The 17,115-nt window shown below is 42.4% G+C and overlaps 1 protein-coding gene across 1 annotated transcript in view; it reads right to left on the bottom strand.

Annotated features, from left to right (window-relative positions):
* MYCBP2 (MYC binding protein 2) overlaps positions 1-14,351 on the bottom strand; it is a 149,717-nt gene extending 135,366 nt beyond the window's left edge. Inside the window, exons 1-2 of the mRNA XM_053384624.1 lie at positions 13,840-14,351; positions 1,811-1,886 (exon numbers count right to left, since the gene is read on the bottom strand). Coding sequence (XP_053240599.1) covers positions 1,811-1,886; positions 13,840-14,186 — 423 coding nt within the window. The 5' untranslated portion in view covers positions 14,187-14,351. The remainder of the gene's footprint in view (positions 1-1,810; positions 1,887-13,839) is intronic.
* Between the last annotated feature and the right edge of the window lie 2,764 nt (positions 14,352-17,115).

Genomic DNA, 17,115 nt, shown 5'->3' with positions numbered 1-17,115 from the left:
ATTTTTAGCATGAGGATACATGGCTTTTGGGGATGCGGGTGGCGCTGTGGGTGAAACCACAGAGCCTAGGGCTTGCTGATCAGAAGGTTGGCGGTTCGAATCTCCATGACGGGGTGAGCTCCCATTGCTCGGTCCCTGCTCCTGCCAACCTAGCAGTTCGAAAGCACGAAGTGCAAGTAGATAAATAGGTACCGCTCCAGTGGGAAGGTAAACGGCGTTTCCGTTCGCTGCTCTGGTTCGCCAGAAGCGGCTTAGTCATGCTGGCCACATGACCCGGAAAAACTGTCTGCGGACAAACGTCGGCTCCCTCGGCCAGTAAAGCGAGATGAGCGCTGCAACACCAGAGTCTCGGCCAGTAAAGCGAGATGAGCGCTGCAACACCAGAGTCTCGGCCAGTAAAGCGAGATGAGCGCTGCAACCCCAGAGTCTCGGCCAGTAAAGCGAGATGAGCGCCGCAACCCCAGAGTCTTGGCCAGTAAAGCGAGATGAGCGCCGCAACCCCAGAGTCTTGGCCAGTAAAGCGAGATGAGCGCCGCAACCCCAGAGTCGTCCGCGACTGGACCTAACAGTCAGGGATCCCTTTACCTTTACCTTTACATGCCTTTTTAAATGCTCATTTCTGAAGTGAAAGCGAAAGCGCAGACTAAAGCTAACTAGACGACACCTGTAAGTCCTTCAATGTGGCTAGAAACCATACAGAATGAACTTGTGTGCAAACAGATGTGAAATATTTTCTTCTGGTGGCAGCACTTTGTGTCTCATTGGGAACCCCTCTGGAGGGTTCTGTGATGTGTGGTAGCTGTTTGAAAGAGTACAGGTTGCTGCACCTGGACACTGGGAGATGAAACACCTTGTGTGCAAACAGAACACCATAAGCTACACTTTCAACACACTCATATCTTATCTCCAACAGACACCATTTAGACCAACTAAGTTAGTTCTTGGTATGAGCTTTCGTGTGCATGCACACTTCTTCAGATACACACTGTGTATTCTTCAGGTACACACTGTGTGTATCTGAAGAAGTGTGCATGCACACGAAAGCTCATACCAAGAACTAACTTAGTTGGTCTTTAAGGTGCTACTGGAAGGAAAAAATCTTTTTTGTTTTGACTATGGCAGACCAACACGGCTACCTTTCTGTAAACAGACACCATTTAGACATAATTGTAAAGACTTCCTGTTTGAGATTGTTTTAGTGACCAAAGTTGAACAGAGGTTATCAGAGTGGATGTTTAATCTTGCTGGATTTTGTGAGTTTTAATCACATTATGTCATTTGTTTAAGCATTTATACCCTGCTTTCCACTGCGTACATACATCTCAAAGCAGCCTTCAATAAATATACAATATACACATTTTAAAACAGATTAAAACATTAAAAATAAAAACATTATGAGAGTGTCACTGTGCAAAGGCATCCTGAAATAAAACTAGCCTAGTGTATGAAATCTAGCAGGGACAGTGCCTCCCTGTTCTCTACACCACTTTAGGATTTCTGAACATTTTAAAACAGGTCACAAATGACAGAGTGAAATAAAAAGCTAAAAAGAGTAACCTTGAAAAAAATAAAACAGTAAAACCAAGGAACAGAAAACTGCATAATGAAATGCTCAAATCACCCCATTGTTGTGGAATCCTAATAAATGGATTATAACTTAAATATGCCCAGTATTGAACATCTTGAGTTTCTTCTAGCTATACAGTTAACACAGGTGTTATTTTTCCTCTTTATTTAAGTTTACTCCAATTTGCAGTCTTTTATTCCAAGTTGAAATAGTCAATTACAATATGAAAAAAATATGATTTACCTTGTTCCGTGCTCTTATTTTCAATTTACTCTTCTGCTTTCTTTTTAGTTTCTTCTTACTTAAAAGCTTTTTACACCTATATAAAAAATGAACAGTTTTTGTTTTAATTTTTTAAAAATCATAAGACACCAGCAAATTAGGTTTACTGTTCAGTCCTCAGAAATGTTTCAATGGATTTTACATCAACATGTGTGTAAAGGATTGCATCCTACTGCTCCACACAAAGCAGAAACAAAAGCTAAACTGTATCATCAAATGCCATCTATCAACATCAGTCTCCAGCAAAGATATCAAACTACAATGGTCCATTTAACATGCAAATTAATCCCACAACATCAAGGTATGAAGTCTTCATCAGGAAACTTGATCCAGTATTTTATTACTTCTTCATTCTCTTACAAATGGGGTCAGAAGACTGAAAAGATAACTTAAGAGAAAATCTTCAACTATTTATAGGTTCCATTCCCACAGAATATCTGTTTGTGTATTACATAGTAATAGATGTGCTACAATCTCTTGTATAATGGATATAAAACACATAAAAGTTAATTGGCTTATCTGAGCAACAGAAAACTGATTTCAGTCCAAATAGAAAAGCTGGTATTCATAATTCATTTTTTCATTTGGATCATTTTATGATCTGAATCTCATTCTAGTACAGTATTAGAAACTTGAGGTATGAAATCTAGGCACTCAATGGCACCTTAAACCTAGGTTATGGGCACAGCAATGGAATGTCTAGATGCACTTTTTTATAACAAGAATAAAAGCTGAAAATGAACTGCAGCTAAAATTTTCCACATTGTCTAGTCCTTCCCCTGTCCACCCCCCTAATAGTCTTAAGAAGGTCTCTTCTCCAGTCTTCAGAGAGTAGCTGGAATTGTGGAATTTTTAAAAAAGATTTTCACAATATAGCCAATTTTCATAGTTTTAAATACCCCAAAACTGAAAAACAAGTCTGCACTTTTTTGGGGGGGACCCTGTAATAACCAATATTATTTTAGATTTTAAGATGAACTTTGTTTCATTAATTTTTTCTTTTACAGCTATGGATTGTAGGAAAGTTGTACCCAGTAGCCTTTTTCCCCCCACGATGTCCAAAAAACGTAACATTTTGTTACAAGACATAAGAGACGCATAAATTTTATTCTTTGTTGAGAAAGAGCATGTCTTTGCAATCATTTTCACCATCAAAAACTTTTGAATGCATCATGCCCTAACGCTGAAAATTTAGGTTTTCTAAACCTAGTTCTTCTACCAAAAAAGCTACATTTATACCTTTTTTAGGCATTTATAGAATCTTCTGAGTGCTGGTGTATTTTTCCCCTGAAATCCTCATCATGTTATTGATCTCTATGTAAAATTTCAAAGAGATCTGATAATTGGTTATGGAGAAAAAAAATAAAATGCACACAAGGCCGAGGATCTCAAGAGGGACAGAAACACAGATTTCACGAAACCTTTAAGCGCTATAAAATTAAAACCGATTGAGATAGAGGGAGGAAATTTAACGGGGTTTCTTTCAACCGTAAGGGAAGGGTGTACACTAAGTTTCATCAAAATCCGAGACAGTGGGGGGCAAAACCCTTGTTTTTTGCATGGATTTGGTGTGGAATGACCCGTAAGGTAAATATAAACTAGAGTCCCATGGACTGCAAGAAGATCAAATCTATCCATTCTGAAGGAAATCAGCCCTGAGTGCTCACTGGAAGGACAGATCCTGAAGCTGAGGCTCCAATACTTTGGCCACCTCATGAGAAGAGAAGACTCCCTAGAAAAGACCCTGATGTTGGGAAAGATTGAGGGCACAAGGAGAAGGGGACGACAGAGGACGAGATGGCTGGATAGTGTTCTCGAAGCTACTAACATGAGTTTGACCAAACTGCGGGAGGCAGTGGAAGACAGGAGTGCCTGGCGTGCTCTGGTCCATGGGGTCATGAAGAGTCGGACATGATTAAACGACTAAACAGCAACAACAAACATTAGGACATGCTCATGAATTTATTTATGGCAGTCTTCTCCAACCTACTGCTCTACAGCAAGTCCCATCAACTCCAGCCATAAAAGCCATGGAGAAATGCTCGTGCTGGCTGGGGCTGATTAAAAGTTTAGCCCAAATATCTAGAGAGCACCAGATTGGGGAAGCCTAATTTATGCAATGCAAAATACTTGCACTACGTCGTAATAGAAATCAATAGCTCTTTACAATGATCAAGAGATGTAGAAAGGAAGAAATGTTTTTATCACTTTTCCTAGGAATGGTCAGCATGGAGAAATGTTATTTTGTTTGTGTCACCCACCATCAGAAGGTTGGCGGTTCGAATCCGTGCAGCTGGGTGAGCGCCTGTTGCTCTGCCCCAGTTTCTGTGAACCTAGCACTTCAAAAGCACACCGGTGCAAAGAGATAAATAGGTACCACTGCAGTGGGAAGGTAGAGGGCGTTTCCATGCTCTCTGGCTTCTGTCATGGTGTTCCGTTGAGGCAGAAGCAGTTTAGTCATGCTGGCCACATGACCCGGAAAGCTGACTGCGGAAAAATGCTGGCTCCCTCAGCCTCAAAGCGAGATGAGCGCCACAACCCCAGTCACCTTTGACTGGACTTAACTATACAGGGGTCCTTTACCTTTACCTTACCGTTTTAGATCCCACAAACAATGAACAAAAGAAGAGAACTATTTAGAAACAATACCATTTTGATATATCACAGAAGTATTTCAGTTTGCTTATTAAATAGCTAATGGCTATATAAGAAAATAAAGTCTCTGTTACATTTGACTTCATCCAGTACCAGAACTCATAGTGTCAACCTCCTGTTTTGTTTAAGAATGTAGTTTCTCTATTTACAAAAGATCTAAAAGATAATTTGGTATAGCCATGCAGTTTTAAAGGCAGCTTTATATGAACCAACAATAAAATTGCGAGTAAGGTTTAAAGAAAAAGATGTGTGTAGCTAATTCTGTCAACAGTGAATTAGCAAGTATATGATACTGTCCCCCCCACTTTGTTTTAGAGAGGTATTTGGCAAGTATACCACTGACTAGCCTTACAGTCTCATACTCCATTACATTATGCAATATTATAAATGGATGCATATAAGTGAATCAAAATAGAAAACGCATACACTAAGTCTAGGCATCCAGTGCCAAAGATTTTCTCAAAGCATGTTCTTGTAGGTTTCCCCAATAACAATAAGCAGGAAGTTAAATAACACAGTCTATTTAAACAACATTCTTATCATTATGGCTGCAATCCAAAATTCATCGACTTAGTAGTAAGTCTTGCTGAACTCAGTGCAACTTTCTCCCAATTAAACATACTTAGGATCAGCTTGTTAATCTGTTAATAAGTGACTTCTATTATTAGCAGTGCTCTGTCAAATGCAATCTTTAGTTCAATACATTCAATGTAAAAGCAAGCAAATTTTTAAAAATCCTTCTGGAAATGCAACAAATAACCGCATGTGACATTCAGTGTCACATTAGAGTACTTCTGCTAGCATGACAGAAGTTCCCCCTATTTCTCTCCCCTCTTCAGATCTGCTCCGGAGGGGGGGTGTCCCCCCAATGAAAACAGATTTGGGTCCCTCCAAAACTGATTTTGGGGCTGCAGTGGGGAAGTGAAGAAGGGGAAATCCCTTTATGCTAGCTAAAGCTGATTCCACTGGCAGGTGGCTACCATCAGATGTCAGCCCTTGAACTTTAAAGGGGCTTCTAAAAAAACCACTACTGTATCATTCAACGTTCTGTGTCCTCATCAGGAATGTAGTTTCCAGACATCGTGAAGCCACTGAATAAAATATATTCAGGCTCTTCTTTTAGAATAGGAGAATTGAAATACATACAGTATGGTTGGTGGGTGTGTATTACAGTACTGTAATTTCTTCTCAATTGGCATATTTTCCTCATTTATGAATATGAAATATTTTGTGCATACATGACTGAATGAAACTGTACTGTGTAATAAATATATGTTTTATAACTGTTTGTGTTAAATATGAAGAAATCAGTTACTATTTTTTAGTATTAAAGGATTTACTGTATATTTAGCATTACAAATGGTTAAATATTTGTACTACAGTGGTACCTCGGGTTACATACGCTTCGGGTTACAGACGCTTCAGGTTACAGACTCCGCTAACCCAGAAATAGTACCTCGGGTTAAGAACTTTGCTTCGGGATGAGAACAGAAATTGCGCGGCGGCAGCCAGAGGCCCCACTAGCTAAAGTGGTGCTTCAGGTTAAAAACAGTTTCATGTTAAGAAAGGACCTCCAGAACGAATTAAGTACGTAACCAGAGGTACCACTGTATAGGTAAATACCTTAGCTTGAAATGAAACATGAGGCAAAAAGTGTATCTGACCTCTGCAAATGTTGCAATGTAGGGGGCCTGGCTGCTAACAGAAGCCTTGGTTACAGTTGCTAAGGAGGCAACACCTTTGGCAACAATGCTGAAAATTAGTGTACTGTGTATTTATGCTGACTGGGGGCATTAACCTGACTGACTCTCAGAACATCGCTCTAGAACAGACATTCCCAACCAGGTGCCCTCCGAATGCTTTGGCCTACAATTTCCATCTTCTCCGACCATTGACCATGTTGCCTCTGGCTGATGGCTTGAGTCCAAAATATCTGGAGGGTCCAAAATATCTGGAGGGTACCAGTTCGGGGAAAGGCTGTTCTAAAAGAACTCCTCTTGGTCCTGAAATAAAAGCCAATAGCAAGGGGTCCTTATGGCGGCCACATGTTCCTAGCCAGTATTACATGTATGGCCACTACAGACAAGGGCAACAGAGGAAGACAGAAAGGAAAAAGAAGGGTAGCAAAAGAGAAAAATAAGGCTGTCAAAAGTGGAGGTACAATCTAGCAGGTTCCTGCGAGGAACATCCTGAACAAAACATAGAAGGGGAAGGACCAGAAAGCAACAGCTGGAAAAGGCAATAAGAGGGCTTCAGGAAATATATGCTTAAGAAAGCAGAGAGGCTTCAGCAAGTATGTAGCTGGGAAGTGGACCTGGCCCAAGTGAAAACTTCTGTTCAGAAAGGAGTCCTCATTTGCAGCTAAACATTCAACAGACCAGTGAGAAGTGTTTTATTTGTTTGATAGTTTAAAATTGTTTGATGGTCTGATTTGTAATAATTTGGAAAATTAATCAAAATAATTTGGAAAGGGGTGGGGGGAGAGAACTGAGAGAGGACTTCAGTCCAGAAGCCGGGGGGGGGGGGGAGAGAGAGAGAGAGAGAGAGAGAGAGAGAGAGAGAGAGAGAGAAATTAAGCCCTGGCTTTAAATGGGGGGTTACCTAAACAAGGGTGACTCATTGGTAACTATAACAAGATGTGACATCTCACAATGTTATCCTACAAGCTTTAAACTTGTTCCTTTTAAACATATATTAATGTCTATAATATCCTTTGGTTCATGTTTAAAGTCAAAAGTTGTGGGTCAACCTCATGCTTAAACTATATTAATCAGGCTACTATAAAGAGAAGATGAAAATGAGTGTTTGTTTTAAGATATATGGTGGCAGCAGAAATTTAACAGCAGAGTTAAGTTAAAAGACACCGGTACATATGTTTTTTCAATGGTTTGTAACAACTATACCAAGCGTAACAAAGGGAACTGCAGGTACCTACACAATACAGCTGTAATCCTACATGTACTTAGAGCCTGAGATTAAATCCTATTTAATTCAATGACATTTACTTCCAATTAAAGATGTTTAGGATTGCAATATTGAGTTATTTATATTAACTTAATAGGTTAAAGGGGCAGGAAAGATATAGCTATCAACATTGTAGTAAATAAAAGGAAGGCTATTATTTGGGCTCAGAAGCCATACTTATCACTCATGAGGAGAGGACCTCCTTTAAAGAAAAGGCTGAGAAAATAAACATCCCTATAAGGAATGGCAACATTTTAAAATATTCAACTACTGTAATTATATTCTTTTATTAAGTGTGAAGTTAATTGCAATTATGCCCAGTAAGCCTTGAATTCTGTGTACAGTTGTGGGAGGACAGTCCACTGAATTCAACGGGACTTGCTTGTGAGTAAATATGCATAGGATCAAGAGACAAAAGTTACAGTTACTGTACACAAAATTAAACTACCTTGGACACTATTTGTTTTATTTATGGCCTATTCCAGCAAATACATACCTCTGAAAATGTTTAACTAGTCTGTTGAAATGGAAAGGTTTGCATGAACTGAAACCAGCCTTTCAACTCTTTCTCCTGCTAAATCCATTCCTTAATAGTTGGTGTGTATGTGTGTGTTTGAACATTCATTAGTTTATTTCACTTGATGTAAAAGAGGGTGATATATGAGGTTAGTGAAAAGAAAGATGTTTCAGAGGCTGTGTTATACAACAGAGGCCTTGCCATGTGGTTTCTCAAGTCAACAGACTTGCACTGCACCCCAAACTCCTTATTCTGCAACATTTGAAAGCATTTTTGAACTGTAATGTGAAGCCTTAAGAGTGCTGCTTCTCTGGTAAGAGCTGAGCATTATTGCCTTTGAATTGTTACCAAGAAATTTACAGTAGTGTGCTAAACTGTTTTAACTCTTTCATTAATTTATTCTGAAATAAAGTATTTGATTATAATATTTCCTGCCTCCCATTTCAGGCCTTCAGAAGACAAACTGAAACCCTCTCTCCCCATTTTTCTATTCTGTCCAGTTCCACGTTATGTTCACATTATCCCCAGAGACCGAGAAGCACCAATACCTTTTAAAGCGTGCATTCGTACATTCTGTGGGTTGTACCCAATAGGCAGAGCAATCCAACACTACCAAACCTCTGTCCACAGGCACTCACAGATGCAGAAGGTGGACAGGCAGATGGAAACAGATCACTGTACCAATTTCAGAGTTCCTGTGAGCAGAACTCCATTCATGGGATGTTCCACCTCTGGAGCAGAGGAAGAGGCAATCTCCCCCAATTCCCTTTCCCGCTGCAACTCCCCCATTAAAACCTACTTGGAAGAGTTGGAAGACCCTCTGGAAACATGTGGGGAAGGCTGCTTGAGTTTGGGGGGAATCACCTTTCTACCTTCGTTCAGAAGGAGCCTTTGCTAAATTCTCAGTTCCTTCCGTGAATGGAAGGAGTCCTTCCAGTCACAGAATACTGTGGATCCAACCTAATGTTTTGCTGTTTGACTTCCTTGGTCATAGGTTCACTACCAATGTGTTAAATATTAAATAAAAACTTATTGTATTACAACTGTTACAAGTTTATTTTACACACACAGAAATATGTGTATGCTCCATTTTCAATGTGTTTTTTTCAAAGAACACTATTTTGGACTATTTTCAATAACCAAGATACCTTGTAGGGTTCATATCTAAAAGCAGTGTGTATAAGTAACTCCAAACTATATTCAATTCAGTATTCAGTTGAATGAAAAGTAATAATACCACAGCTATCAAAACATTGTATTGTTCTAAAGTAAAGCAAATTAAGAAAGCATCTGAAAGCACCTGGACATAGAGGCTATTTTGTACTGATGCAATGTAATAAGTATATAGTTAAAGCTATGGTTTTCCCAGTAGTGATGTATGGAAGTGAGAGCTGGACCATAAAGAAGGCTGATCGCCGAAGAATGGATGCTTTTGAATTATGGTGCTGGAGGAAACTCTTGAGAGTCCCATGGACTGCAAGAAGATCAAACCTCTCCATTCTGAAGGAAATCAGCCCTGAGTTCTCACTGGAAGGACAGATCCTGAAGCCGAGGCTCCAATACTTGAGAAGAGAAGACTCCTTGGAAAAGACCCTGATGCTGGGAAAGATGGAGGGCACAAGGAGAAGGGGATGACAGAGGACGAGATGGTTGTACAGTGTTCTCGAAGCTACCAACATGAGTTTGACCAAACTGCGGGAGGCAGTGGAAGACAGGAGTGCCTGGCGTGCTCTGGTCCAGGGGGTCACGAAGAGTCGGACACGACTAAACCACTAAATGACAAAAACAATGTAATAAGTAAGCTAATGTTTGGATACAAGTTTTATTACTGCCAGGCCATCGGAACCTGGGCTTGTGGTTTGTTTGGGAAGCAAGAAACCATGTGCCCAGGTTCAGACGACACAACAAACCAAGGGTAATGTTTGTTGCTTCCAGTGATGGCAGAAGCAAGGGAGAAGTGAAGAGGAAACTTTTGAGCAGTATGCACAGCCACACTGCTCATTCACATGGAATCAAATCAGAATACTGTGTCATTCCCATTTCTGTATCATAGATATGGTATGGATGCAAAGAATATGACTGTCCATCCCCTAAAAATGGGGGAAAAAAATTGATCCCACCAGGGAAAGCTTCTAGCCATTCATTTGCATATTTGCCAAGTGAAAGAAAAAGCAATGGTACTTTCAAAAACGTTAGTGGATTCTACTGTATTGTTTCATGTAAGGGCATGCTGTACACTTGCACCAGGCAGATGGAACCAACTGTGGTTTTTCAGTGGGTATCCCTTGCATGTTCCCATGTGTTTACAAACATCCAATTCCCCTCAATGCTTCAGAATGTTCACCAAGAGCATACAATGTACATGAAGCAAAGATGTTTTCCACATAAACTGTAAATTGGTCCTGATACTGTGAGGTCAGAGAAAGAATGCAGGTCCTGCTAGCGCAGAAGGAATGCACAGATTACATTTAATATTTATTATCACCATCCAAAGAGGGGCACCACAGGCAATACTGAAAGTTCAACAAACAATACCAGAAAGAAAATCTAAGAAATTCTATTTACCAGTTCTATCGCCTTGGCACTAGGAATTAAGTTCAGACCTTGAAAACAGGCAAGTTGTCACCTTGGGCTTTGCTACTTACTTCCCTTGCCAACAATGGCTACTGCTTTTTTTTCTTGGTACCAAAAAGATGGGACACTGCATCCAAACCTATTGGATGACACAATATAACTTGGTGCACATCTCCTTGAGGAATTATCACACACTGAACAATCCTACTATTTATTTATTTAGAGCTTCTGCAAACTTCACATTCTCAGCACTTGGATGTCTGACTTGCCTGGCTCCAGCAAATAATGAGTAATCAAAATCTAAGGGCAAATGTGAACCTGCAACTCTTTATCCAGAAGCATGCAGCTTGCTGAAGGAGTATCAGGAGGAGGAATGAAATGGCATCTTCTGTTTTAAATGAGAGCTTTTCCATGGGACGAAGTATTTCTATTCCAGAATCCTCAGATTTAATAAGTGATTGAAGAGTACTTCAGACCATCAGTAAGCACTCTAAAGCAGCCTAATTTTTTTAAAAACGAAATTCTCAAGGTCTAGGAGAAAGCACATAGAATTAATAAAACATATAGTATAAACCTATGCAGAGTTAGGCTCAGGACAACAGTCAGTCTGATTTGGTAGTCTCCACTACTCAATCCAGAATAATTTGTGATTAAAAAAACACAACTGACCTGGGGGAGGGGAATGGGCGGCCTGGACACTTCTTTCCCTTAACCTGGATAGGTCAATTCATCAGTCCAAAAAGCATTTAAGCATATTTGGTTATACTGTTATAGCATATCTAACCAGCATGTGACACTGGACTGTATCTGACTGTCATATTCCAAACAGAGCCACTAAAATCAATTGGTCTACCGTGGCTTAGTCAGATGCAACCCACTGAATTCAGTGATAAGCCCAATTGATTCCACATAAAAAAGGAGTGCTTTTGAATATGTTTTCAACCCTAGGAAAAGCCATGTCACTATCCTTGGAATTAATAAAGAACTTCTCCCTGTACAGATGATTACCAGACCTCAGTGATTCTGCCAGGTGTTAAGTGTTTCAGCATCCCTTTAAAATCAAGGTTATTTAAATAAGAATACATAACTATCAGTTTCTTCCTACATAAACAACTATGTGCATATGTAAAAGATCAGCAACTCATTCTTTCCTTTCCTGATTCCATCTTCACCCAGTCCAGACTTTAGCTATAATTGACAACAGTAACTTTCCATTCTTATGATATAACAAAATCAAACTTCTTCTTTTGCTGACAATGAGTTGTCACATTCATTTCCATATTGTTTGCATCCATTCCTTGTTATTGAGTCAAAATGTATATTGTAAGCTATTCAGGAAAAAAACTTGAGTTTTTATTTTTGCTTACTTTACTTTTTAGAGTGCATTTATAGGAGTAGGAACCAAATGCTGCGCCTGAAAACATGAGAGTCTATCTCACCACCTAGTCAAACACCACATTTGGCGTGGCAGCAAATAAGGAGTAAGATTACCAACTCTTAGCTTGCCTTCCTGTTGTTAGATTACTAACAATACGAACCAATTTCCTTTTATAACCAACACATGGCAACAGGTAAGTATGATTTCAAGAGTTCTAAATATTCAATGCCAATAATATACAGGGCGATCCAAACCTCCTATCTGCCATACTAGAGGGGTTTTGGATGGGGCAGAGATGCTCCTCTTCCAACCTCCTTTGGCACCCCAAAGCACCTGCCCAAATGGTGGGAGAAGCTATCACTTGTGATATCTCTGCCAGCAGTTATCAATGGAAATTCCCAATACTGGGCATTTCAGGGGGAGTGGCTACACCACCACCTGATTCCATCACATCCTGGCAGGAGCAAGCTGGTGGTAGCTACACTATCAACCACCACCACTGCTAGTCAGCGGTTAAGATAGTCATTATTGCAATCTAATTTATTACCCTAAAATAAGTAGTCTATCATCCAACTTTTGACTGCTCTGGAAAATACTACATCTCTACACTAACAAAGAGGCAACCTATTCCTCGCTGACAGATTCTTGTAGGTAATATTCCTGTGCACTCTGCATAAATAGTATATTTACTCCAATTACTTGGTAGTTGCCTACTCCACAGCCTGTCAGTAGGGATTAATTCTAAAGCAACATCTTTCCTCCAGAGAAAACTGGTGAAAAAATGTTATGTCAATTCAAAATCCATATGGATTTTGCAAATCCGTGTTCTGGAAACCACAGCTTGTTCTTCCCTGCCAAAATCTAACTGGATTTTACATTCTACTTATTTTTCCCCCACATGGAGTCCTTGACAGGTATTTCTACACAGATGGAAAAGAATAATACTGGAACAGGCCCAAGTTCTCAAGATTTGACTTGCAGACAAATCTGTATCATCTTGCTCAATGACAGATGCTAATTCTCGTTAGGAATTGTTCAACGTTAGCCCCAGTTCTCTTTCCCTCTGCCCACTAGTTTTGATACATTAAGCAAACACAGATTAAGGAGGGGCAACATCTTGGGGTGGAGGACCAATGGCAGTAGCAAAACTACTTTGATGCCCAACACAAAACAGAGGTACTGCCCAAACAAGAGGGCACACTCTGCTTACTCCAAGAGGTCTTTGCCACCTGGATTTTTTAAAATATCTAACATACAGCCTCATCGCTGAATCACCAGCAGCGTGTGGGCCTTCCTGAGAAGAGACAGAGTTCCCTATTCCAAATATTTTGTGGCAGTTACCACCTAGCTGATGAGCCGAGATGGCACACAGACTCCTTTTTCCCTGACGAGATGCCCAGAGATTGAACAGGATTTGCCACGGCACTAAAACGCCACCTTCCTTAAGCTGCGATTCTAAGCACAGAGACACTTGCCTGACCCAGGAAAGCCCCCTGGAACTTACTTCTGAGTAAGCAGGCATAGATTTGCACCTTGCCAGGACCAAAGTCCACGATGGGAACGGCTGAGCTTCCCATTCAAATCCTGCTACAGGAGGGAGCTGGTGCTCGTGTGGAAGACCACCGTGTGCTTGTGCACCCATTAGCCTATGAAGTGCGTGTGGATGTGTGCGCGCGCGTGTCTAGGCAATAAGGTATTGTCCTGCCTTTTAAGAACTGCAGTGCCAGAGGGAGATCTCGTTTTGGACAGGCAGCTGGGCTGCTGCGCAGGGCTATATATCTGCCCGGGGAAGATCGTCCAGGAGCTGCCTGCACGGGTCCCACCACCCGGGGTGGCGGGTCGCGTGTGTGCGCGCATCTCAGCGCCCGCTTCCGCGTCGCCTCCGCCGTTGTTGTCATTTACCTGGCGCCCGGGTGTCCGGCCTGCTCCCTCTCGCTCAGCGCCGCCGCCGTGTAAATCCTCCGGTAGCGCTCGGCCAGGGCCCGGCCCGACAGAAGCAGCTGGTAGCGGCCCCGGCAGCCGCCGCCGCCGCCTCCTGCTCCTCCGCCTCCGCCGGGAGGAGAAGGCAGCCCCGAGGATGTCATGGTCGGCGGCGGCAGCAGGAGCAGCGCCCCGAAGCCCGCCGCGCTCTCGCCGGGGCCCATGGCCACGCACGGCTCGCCGGTGCCGCTGGGGAAGAGGAAGAAGCCCGGGCCACCGGGCTCGGATCCGGCGGCGGCGGCGGAGGAGGAGGCGGCGGCCCCGCTCATCGCTCTCCCCTCCCCGCCCCTGCGCGCTCCGCCCCCGCGGCCGGCCGGGAAGGAAGGCAGGCGCCCGCTCCTCCTCTTTCCCCTCAGCGCCTCAGCGGCCCGGCCAGAGCCAAGCGCGGCGCCGCAGCCAACAGACACACAACCAGGCCGCCCGGCCGGCAGCGCCTGACTGAGGAGAGCTGACTGACAGGCGCGCAGCTCCTCCCCCTTTTGGCGCGAGCGCGCCGAGAGCGGAGGGAAGGAGGGCGGGGCCGCGGGGAAGAGAGCGAGGAGAGGGGAAGAAAGGGGCGGGGTGCGCGCGCGCGCGTGTGTCTGTGAGGAAAAGCGAAGCCGGCGTAGGGCGAGGCCGGGCGACGCAAGGGCGCGCGCGCGCTCTTCTTTTTTCGCGGGCCGCTTCCTCCCTCTCTATGGTACTTTCCACTGTAGCGCGTCTCTTTCCGACTGTCAAAACGCTGACATTTTGGTCCGGACTGCGCCTGCGCGACGTCTCCCTTTTTTTTTCGGAGAGAAAAAAATGTCTTGCCCCACCCGCTTTTTATTTCCGCCGCCCCCTCCACACACACACACACACATATTTGTAGGTACTGAGAGTCCATGTGCGCATGTCTGTTGCGGTTGAGGAGGGAGCCGTGTGTTTCTCTCAGGGGGTGTCGCTCGCTCTGGGTTGTTGTTCTTATTTCTCTACCTCCCCCCCCCCACCCTCTTTCTCTTGTATCTGCTTCCCGAGAGCGCGTGGAGATGATGTCATAGTAAATTGTGTGTACACACACACACACACACACACACACACACGGTGTTGACTCTTAAATATTTAGCAGCGGGTGGAAAGAGAAGAGAGAGATTTTTTTTAAAAGTATTTCAATTATTAGATATTTATTTATACCCCACCTTCCCCTGATGGGAATGAAGGCACCTTACACAGAGAGAAAGAGAGTGAGAGAGATTTGATGTATTATATTTCAATGTTTTTATTTGCTTTATTGATTTTAAAAAAGAAAATTACAATCAACCAAAAAAACCACGCCCCTGTATAAACATAGAAAATCTTATTAAAATAAGAAAATTAGGACTCTTGGATGGGGTGACGGGAAGTCACAACAGAAGTTACGTTGTAAGAAATCAATTTGTCATTTCTAAATTGTAATACATTTCGGTTTATATTTTGTTTTGGTTTTTTGTTGATTGTAATTTTCTTTTTTAAAATCAATAAAGCAAATTAAAAGATTTATTATATTTCTATGCCACTTTTCATTCACATGGACCGCAAAGCGGTTTGCAAACAATATGTGACAGTAACAACAGAACAACAGAAATGCAACATAAATCGTATAGAATAACAAATCCTCAGTAAAACAATTGCAATCTATAAAGCACTACTAACAGAACAACTGAAAAGAAAAAGCAAAACAGCATGGTTACAACCAAAGGCATAGGATTCACAAAGTACTACTGCATTCATCTATAAAAACTATATTTAACAACACAGGCGTCAACTCTATGGGGCTGAGGACAGGACACCCAAAATATACTGGGTCAGGGCTGAGGGGCCCAATCCTGAGGAGCCAGGAAGAAGCTGGAAGTAGGCACTCCTAGCCAATGAAGCCTGGTGAGTCTTTAGTTACCAAAAGGAATCAATACCCCAGGCTATGAACCAGATTAGATGGAGAACTGCTGCATGATACTTAACATTAACTGAGGCCTGCAGTTATGAGAGAACTAAACTTGCAGACCCTTGGGGCAGTGCCTTGTCAGTTGTGGTGCTCACGGGACTGTACAAATGCTTTGACAGCAAACATAAATATTAGAACTTCCCCATGCTTTTTTTCTGAGGGTACTCAAGGGTACACAGTACTGGCACCTTTTCCCCCTCAAAGAAAAACACTGGCTAAAACTTCATGGTGAGTAAAAAAGGTAAAGGGACCCCTGACCATAAGGTCCAGTTGTGACCGACTCTGGGGTTGCGGTGCTCATCTCGCTTTATTGGCCGAGGGAGCTGGCGTACAGCTTCTGGGTCATGTGGCCAGCATGACTAAGCCACTTCTGGTGAACCAGAGCAGCACATGGAAACGCCGTTTACCTTCCCGCAGGAGCAATACCTATTTATCTACTTGCACTTTGACGTGCTTTCGAACTGCTAGGTTGGCAGGAGCAGGGACCGAGCAATGGGAGCTCACCCCGTTGCGGGGATTCGAACCGCCGGCCTTCTGATCGGCAAGTCCTAGGCTCTGTAGTTTAACCCACAGCGCCACCCGCGTCCCTCATGGTGAGTAGTGGCACCTTTTTTCTAGAAGAAAAGCACTGAAACTTCCACAAGCTTATGGTCCAAAAATGGTTACATGAGAATCACCACATGAGGGAAATAACTGCAACCCAGTCATATAAAAGAATGTTGCAGAAGTGTCTGAAAATATATTCTCATGTGCAGTGCTTTTTTTTCTGGGGAGACGCAGAGGCACGCATACCCCTAAACATTTTGTGAATCTAAGTTTGGATTGAGGGGAAGTATTTCAATATGAGTAGGAAAATGAGAGTACCCCTAAATATATGTTTTTTTAGGGGGGGAAGCACTGCTCATGTGTAGTTTACTTGCTCCTAAAAGTAGGAAGCCGTCAACAGTCAAGGAGATGTGGTATATAATTTTTGGGGAACAAGTTGTGAGAGGAATAAAGGCCCAGAATTGATTTTTTGGTGCATAAGTAATGAACCAGATGAAGACTCTTTAGCTTTTAGGTCTCAAACCAGTTTAGACTAAAAAGTTACTGCTCTCATTTTAGTTGCAGTTCATTTAAAAAATGAATAAAAGCAGATCTATGAAGAGTATGGATACTAGTGTGTGCTGCTTTTTTTATTCTGTTCCTTATTTGCTGATTCCAGGAGCCCTGCTATTCAAATATGAGTTTTGCCTTGATGACTTTGGCTAGCATGTATT

This window comes from Podarcis raffonei, chromosome 4 (assembly GCF_027172205.1).
Source record: "Podarcis raffonei isolate rPodRaf1 chromosome 4, rPodRaf1.pri, whole genome shotgun sequence".
Classification (NCBI taxonomy): domain Eukaryota; kingdom Metazoa; phylum Chordata; class Lepidosauria; order Squamata; family Lacertidae; genus Podarcis; species Podarcis raffonei.
Note: the sequence above shows the minus strand (reverse complement) of the source record. Positions and strands in the feature narration are given on the sequence as shown.